Here is a 7,946-nt window from a genome sequence, read left to right on the forward strand (position 1 = left end):
TTTCAACTGGTTCACAAAACCTGAGAACAGACACCGAGGAGACCAACAGAAAGACTCATTCAGGAGCTAAACTCAAGATTAACTAGACTCGGATTAATGTTAGCTCGGTGCTTACCTTTAAATCAGTCTTGACAATAAACTGAGAGGAAAACGCAATAAAGCGGGAACTCGGCTTCTTCTAATTCGGCTTTTGGATTTTTTGGCGGTTAAAGCTTTAAGGCGCATTACCGCCACCTGCTGGACTGGACTTTTCATATCCTAAACATCAACAATTGGCCACAAATTTGTTGGAGTTTCTGTTAATGAAAAAGATGGAATTCAAGGATCTTGTGATTTGGTTCCTTTATTTTCACCATTTACTCTACAATTTTCTGCCAGTGCTAGCAAACCCCACAGCTCAAATCAATGAAGAATTTAGTATTTTTAAAATATTGCTTAAGCTGGAACCAGCAGCTATGTAGGCCCAAGTTTTAATCCAAATATGTGATAGAAGTTTACCACCAGGAGAAGCAGACTGTAAATAAAAGACTGTGCTACTGAAAACCGCTACTTTGGATTGTAAATATGTTTTCATTTGTCACCTCTGTATTTGTATATGGCTCAAACTATTTGTTATGAAAGCAAAACAAACAAACTGATGTTGTATAAAATGATATATATATATATATATATATATATATATATATATATATATATATATATATATATATATATAATGAATAGAAATAGAACAATATGAATAGAAAATAAGCACTAAGAATATATATTTATTTCGTAACAGCCCCCCCTTCATCTTTCCTAAGGAAGACGACATAATTCCTGATTTATCCCATTAAGTTTACTCGCATGTGAGAATAATAGCTAAAGTATAACAAAAGAAATCCTGCTAAACAAAATGAAACCTTTCAGTTGCCCAACCATAAATGTCATCCATCCCCTCAATGGGTTGTGTATTTTCAATGTTCCCTTATTATTGTGGCGTAATTACTTGTATCCACAACAAATAAATCTAACAAATAAGTCAAGCTCTAAGACAGCACCTCGCGTCTACGCCGGGCTGTGAGCCGTCCTACCTTACTTCCTACACCCCTTTTTACCCAAAATCACAGTTTAAACCCACTTCTGACTTTCCTCACTGCTCATATCCAAACAGATATAATTAGCTTTTCCTAGTAAAAGGTCCTAGATTACTTTTGTCAATCTGTGGAAACAGTCTCTATAGAGTTAACCCGTTTCCTCTTTAAAAATTACTCCTGGTTTCTAAGCACACAACTTACAGTGCTCTTAATTGTCCCTTTGCCCCCTTTAACGGGTAGACCATATCCGGCATTACCACTGTGTTTGGGCAATTGACATAACATACAAATCATACAAACCATTACTAAAGCTACTCTTCCCATTACTCTTCATTACTTTGTGCTCACACTATAACCTCTGTCTAACAAGCTTTTGACCTTCTTTACAATCAAAACAGTTAATTTTCTGGAACGGGCGATTCTCTGCGCTCTCTGCTTCTTTTGGGGGCCCCTTTCTTGGCCAGATCCGTTCGGTCTGGTGTTTCCTGGATTCTCGCCAACCCCTTCGTGGTTTCGCTGTGGTTCTGGAATTTGCTCCTTCTTCTGTAAAGGACAGAAAATGAAAACACCTCTCTGCGACGCCTCACTGATCTAATATGTTCATCTATTGTTCTTTTAGTTATTCAAAGTTAGTTCAGACTATCATGTTCAGGGCTCTATCATTTATATATGATTACTCTCAATATTATTTATGTGTGTAAGCGACACTGTTAACAGCCTTTAACACACTTAAAGAACTGTTTTCACTCCAGGTGTTTCCTGTTCCTCCTCATTCTCTTCACCCTTATCTCTGGAACATCATGAGCACGTCCTGTACCAAGACTGTTGCTATGCAGGTACAAAATGCACTTACAAGCAAAACGTGTCTTACCTCTGACCTAGAAATGAATCTACGTGTTTTCTGTGTCTGTAAGCGTGTTTGCATTGACCTTTGCTGCACTCTAAGTCATTTTCCTTGTGACCTTTTATACACTTTATAACTCAAAGTGGTGTTTTCCTACACTGGTCTCTACAAAACAATATAAGAATATAAGAATATATATGAATATATATTTATTTTGTAACACTGTGTAAGTTGTAGATTTCTTCCCTTTGTGGAGTCCACAGCTTCATGCAGTCGCTTCAGATGACTTTCTTTTTTTCTTTTTCTTTTTTTTTTTGCCTGTCCCATTTGGTTTTTAGCCGTCAGAATTGTTGTCTGAAGACCAACAAGGAGACCCAATGGATTTACTTTGCCAAATGGATCATCACGGCCTTGCCGTATTGACAGACATCCAGAGGCCCCAGAGTGCGAGAGCCCAAGGAGGACCACCAGAGGGCATCCATGCCACCCTCCTGGGAAGAGCTGAGGAGACCCCCAGATGAGGGGTCACCCAGTAGCCACGGAGCAGAAGCCAGAGGGGGCTGCAGTGATGTGCCCACCGGCTCTGCTGGCAGCCAGCTGTGCCAGAGTGAACCGAGCCGCAGGCCCAGAGGCCGGAGGCCCGAGGGCCCCCTTTGCCCCAGAAGAGGCCTGACCGAGCAACAGGCACCAGGCCCCACCAAGTAGTCACCGGGAGTGAGCTGGTACATACCTGAGGGCCCAGCCCCGGACACCAAGAACAACCAACACACCGACCCCTGAGGGCATCAGTCACTGGCAGCAAGTGTGGTGAGGGGAGATAGGCCTCCACACTTTGGAGGGCCTGGGAGTTCCCAGAGACCCGACCTGACATATAGACACAGACAAACAGGCACACACAGACACAAACATGCATTCCCACCCTCATGCACACATATACAAATACTCAGCACTCACCCAACGTAGGGATAGACACACATGGACACTGTACACACAATCACCCTCCCCAAACAAACTCTATACCGCAGGTACAGGTACCCTCGCCCCTGGAGGGGGAAACGGCACCTAGACCCAGAAGATGTTACCCTTTCCCCCGGGGTGGAGGCAAGCAGACCGCCCCAGGCTCCATAGCAGCAGGGAGGCCCCGCATCCCAGATCCTAATCGGACGGCCAACACCTCCTTCCAGCCCCCCCAGCCCCCCCCGCCCTGATGGCCAGCAGAGAACAGGGGTATGTGAAGACCCCAAACCTCCCTCCTCTCGCTCATGTGTAGTGTTGCTGCGTGTTGCTCTAAAGTGCATTTAAAACACAGGAGAGCATGGTGCTGCTGCCAGAGAGCAGCAGGTGTTAGCACGGCCCCTCCCGAGAAGATTTAAAATTGAGAGGTGGGCACCGGCGCCAGAGGTTCAGATGACTTTCTTAAGGCACTGAGTGCAGTTTGAGTGCATTACAGCAGGCTGATCTTCTCTGTTATCGTTGTCTTTCCAGTGTGAGTGCACATAAGGATCTCATGGATCAACATGTGATCCTCGGGACATGTCAGTTAATTTGACACATTGATTTATTTATCATTTCTTATTTTCTTAGCTTTTCAGCTCCACATTTTTGCCATTTCTTCCACACTCAACTCTTTTCTACAAGATGAGCCCACAGTGAATGTAGGAGAGGGCAGGTGGCATTAAGAGATTTGATTGGGCAATCTAGGGGCCAGTTAGTTCTTCCTTTTGGTGAAAGCTGGGCTCTTCAGTTCAGCTCCAAAGATTCTGCAACATCAAACCCTCTGTCTGCTAATGTTACATCACCTGGGCTGAGGCAGTCCAGGTAATTTCAACAGTTTCTATTTTTGTTTTTAAACTTTAGATATAAACAAAACAAATAGTAAATGGCCTGTATTTGTATAGCGCTTTACTAGTCCCTAAGGACCCCAAAGCGCTTTACACATCCAGTCATCCACACATTCACACACTAGTGATGGCAGCTACATTGTAACCACAGCTGCTCTGGGGCGCACTGACAGAGGTGAGGCTGCCGGACACTGGCGCCACCGGGCCCTCTGACCACCACCAGTAGGCAACAGGTGAAGTGTCTTGGCCAAGGACACAACGACCGAGACTGTCGGAGCCTTCCGATTACAAGACGAACGCCCAACTCTTGAGCCACGAAAACAAGAAAAGTAACATTTATCACTCTCTATCTTCACGATGGAAGATTCATTTTCATCTCATAAGTGTTAGCAACAGTTCAAGAAAAGGAGACAGGTTTGTTCCAGTTTGCAGAAATGTTATTATAGATGTTCAAACTACTGCACTGTAAAATCTAATTAGTTCCCAGAACTCAAAAAAACGCTGCAAACTCATTACCTCCAAAAAATTGAGTAAAGTTTACTGAAGATGACTGTTAGGACAACTTATTCATTGCAAGTATGCAGTACTAAGAATAACTTGATGTTTCTGACTGTGCATTACGAATTATTGACCCACTGAAAACAATTTGTGGTAACCTGATTATGATTTAAAAAGAATGATTAACAACACTTCTTGTAATGGTGTTAAAATCAGCCCAATGTTTATTTTCAAATGCAAAAAGTAAACTAAACTGCTGCCATCTGCTGGCAACTATGACACGTTTACAATCTCATGACCACTTTGTCCTTTGATCTTAAAAAACCCTTAAATAGGGGTGAGACGCAATGACTTTTAGTCCGTTATTTGCAGCATTTATGTTCGCAGCATTCAAACGTTCGCCAGAGAAATCTTTTAAAACATTTGGATCATTTTCAGAGTGACAGTTTACAGATTCAAACATGTCTCAGAGAAAACCCATAAAAAGAGAAAAAGTAAAGCCCAGCTCTCCTCTTTGTGACCATCCATCCATCCATTCGCTTCCGCTTATCCTTTTCAGGGTCGCGGGGGGCACTGGAGCCTATCCCAGCTGTCATAGGGCGAGAGGCGGGGTACACCCTGGACAGGTCGCCAGTCTGTCGCAGGGCCAACACACAGGGACAGACAACCATTCGCACTCACATTCATACGCACATTCACAACTAGTGACAATTTGGGTTATCCAATTAACCTATCCCCACAAGCTGCATGTCTTTGGACGGTGGGAGGAAGCCGGAGTACCCGGAGGGAACCCACGCAAACACGGGGAGAACATGCAAACTCCACACAGAAAGACCTGATGGTGGAACTGAACTCAGGACCTTCTTGCTGTGCGGCAACAGTGCTAACCACCGTGCCACCGTGCTGCTCTTTGTGACCAGGAGGCTAAAATTCAACTTCCTGATCAAAACAAATCATTCAGCCAGCTTCTAGAAAAGGAAGATATTCAAAAGGTGAAAGAAATGGAACTCTTAGACATGCAGGGAAGAAACTTTGAGCTCCAAGCAAAGCTTGATAAAGCACTAGAAAAACTAGTGCTGAAGGACAAAAAGAATCAGGAGCTGCAAGTAAAGCTTGATGAAGCTCTGGAACAAAATGAAGAACTCCTTGAAGAGAAAGAACACCTGAAAATAAACCAGAGAGACATGCAGTGCCAACTCCAAGACATGGAGGAGAAATACAGAGCGCTGCAGGTAAAGCTTGATGAAAGACCGCACACAAAGGAAGAGTTTCTTCAAGAAAAAAGGCTACAGGAGATAAAACAGAAGGAAATGGATTTCAAGCTTCAGGACATGGAGAAACACAACAAAGGCTTGCCAATCAAGTTTAATGAAGCTCTGCAAAAAAATAAAGAACTCCTCCAAGAAAAAGATCAACAGGACATGAAGCAGCGCAACCTCCAAGGCATGGAGGAAAAATGCAAAGCGCTTCAGGTAAAGCTTGATAAAACACTGAACAAAAATAAGGAGTTGCTTCAAGAACAAAAGCAACAAGAAATTAAACAGAAACAAATGGACTCCAAGCTTGAAGACGTGAAGGAAAAAAACACAGCGCTGAAAATAAAGCTTGATAAAGCACTGCAAAGAAAGAAAGATTTCCTTCAAGAGAAAGAACGGCAAGACATGAAACAGAAAGATCTGGATTGCAAGCTTCAGAACATCGAGAAACACAACCAAGGCTTGCAGGTAATGCTTGACGAGGCTCTGCAACAAAATAAAGAAATCCTTGAAGAGAAGGAAAAACTGGACATTAACCAGAGAGACATGCAGTGCCAACTCCAAGGTGTGCAGGAAAAATACGGAGCGCTGCAGGTAAAGCTCGATGAAACACTGGACAAATATCAAGAGCTGCTTCAAGTCCAAGAACAACAGGAAATAAAGCAGAAAGAAGACAAACTAATTCTCCAGGACTTTGAGAGGAAAAACCAAAACCTGCAGGAACTTTATAACAAATTGAACTACAAAACAACTCAACTGGAAGGGGAAAAGGAAAAACTGCAAAACCAATGCTCAGAGATGCAGAGTAAGCTCAATGACATGCTGAGAAAAAACACAGAACTTGAGCAACTTTCAGTCAACTTGAAGTGCAAAAACACTAAGATGCAGGTGCTAAAGCAACAACTAGAGAAAACAAACGAAGACCTGCAGTGTACACTTCAGGAAATCGAGAGCAGAAGTCAGCAGTTAGAAGACACGCATTACAAATTACAACAGAGTTATACAGAGCTGCACGAGGCAAAGCTAATGCAGGAGGCAACATCTAAAGAAATGAAAGAAAGGCTCGAAGACAAACAAGCCAAATTAGAAGAAGTGGAGAAAACATGCAAGAAACTTGAGAAGGAGTATACAGAAACAATCGATCAGTTGAGAACCCTCATCCTAGAGAAAAAAGTGCTCGTGGAAAAGCTCATGGAAAAGAAGAAAAAACTCTTCCGCTTCTTCTGGAGGAAGGACACTCCTGCTTTTTCTACTTTTTCTACTTTTTCTACTGCTAATGTCACCTCGTCTTCCTCCACCTCTGTTCCATCTTAATTTTCACCTCTCCTCTCCTCCTAGTGCTTGCTCAGAGGGGATTGTTGGGGTTTTCTCTCCTCTATCTCTTTCCTCCTTTGTAACCCTTTCCTTTACCTTCTTCTTTACACCCCCCCCCCCCCCCCCCCACTTTTCTATTTCCTCAATAATTTCATAATAAACACAATTGGCAAAATTTTAAAAAGTCAGATCTTCAAGATTCATTCAAGAATGAATTATCTTTGTCACGGGGTCATCTGTATTTTGTGTTTTCCTCGGGCTGGTGATGCTTGCAGTCGTTGAGCCCAGGAGTCCAGATTTTTTGTGTTTTAATCACATTTAGTGTTACATTTTAGATCACCACAATAGGACATCCACAATTTAAGCATTTGTTTTTTTCCAATATCATAATCATTCTATGATTGAGTAGTTTAGCAGCAATAACTTCAGTTCATCGACATTTGCAAGCCTTCCTTTATACACAGCATTTCTGTCAGGTTGAGGTCTGGACTTCCATGCAGTAGATTTGCTGCTGTGCTTGGGTTCATTATCCTGTTGCATGGCCTAATTTAGGAGAAGCTTTAGCTGTCGGACAGACGGCCTCACATTTGACTCTAGAAAACTTTGGCATACAGAGGAGTTTGTCGACTGCAAGGTGCTTATTGCTTGTGTCTGCAGAACAAGCTCAAATCACCACACTTGAACCAGCGTACCTGACAGTGGGTCTGAGGTGTTTGTGCTGTGTTTGATTTTTGCTAAAGGTACTGCTGTGCATTATGGCCAAACCTCCACTTTTGTCTCATCTTTTAAAAATATGTTGCTCCAGAAGCCTTCAAGGGCAAATTTGCAAACCTCACATGAGTTGTTGTGTTCTTATTAGAGACAATAAGCTTTCTCCTGGCGGCCCTTCGAAACCAACCATACATGTTTTGTCTTTTTCTAATTAAACTGTCATGAACGTTAACATTTAACATGCTGTTTAAGGCCTGCAGAGGCTCAGATGCAGCTCTTGGGTATTGTGCAGTTTCTGTGAGCACTGAACAGTCTTTGGGGTGGATCTGAATGCTCCAGACTAGCAAACTTGCTCATGGTCAGTTAATCAAGTGCATAGAGCTCTGTGATGAATTTTCACATTGTG

At 42.8% G+C, this 7,946-nt stretch overlaps 1 protein-coding gene across 1 annotated transcript; it reads left to right on the forward strand.

The window, feature by feature from the left end:
• Nucleotides 1–1,876: 1,876 nt before the first annotated feature.
• Nucleotides 1,877–6,829, forward strand: LOC148098041 (uncharacterized). Its single transcript, XM_087830432.1, has 2 exons — nt 1,877–1,912; nt 5,180–6,829. The coding sequence occupies exons 1-2, from the start codon at nt 1,877–1,879 to the stop codon at nt 6,827–6,829; spliced, it is 1,686 nt and encodes a 561-aa protein (XP_087686558.1).
• The last annotated feature ends 1,117 nt before the right edge of the window (nt 6,830–7,946 follow it).

The sequence above is a fragment of the Neolamprologus brichardi genome, chromosome 17, assembly GCF_056152115.1.
Source record: "Neolamprologus brichardi isolate AB-2024 chromosome 17, ASM5615211v1, whole genome shotgun sequence".
In the NCBI taxonomy this organism is placed as follows: domain Eukaryota; kingdom Metazoa; phylum Chordata; class Actinopteri; order Cichliformes; family Cichlidae; genus Neolamprologus; species Neolamprologus brichardi.

What these genes read in the sequence shown, in the direction of transcription:
- LOC148098041 (XM_087830432.1), top strand. Translation starts at nt 1,877, where the DNA reads ATGAGCACGTCCTGTACCAAGACTGTTGCTATGCAG. An exon ending in CCAAGACTGTTGCTATGCAG is followed by an intron (nt 1,913 to 5,179) that starts GTACAAAATGCA and finishes CTTTGTGACCAG; the next exon opens with GAGGCTAAAATTCAACTTCC.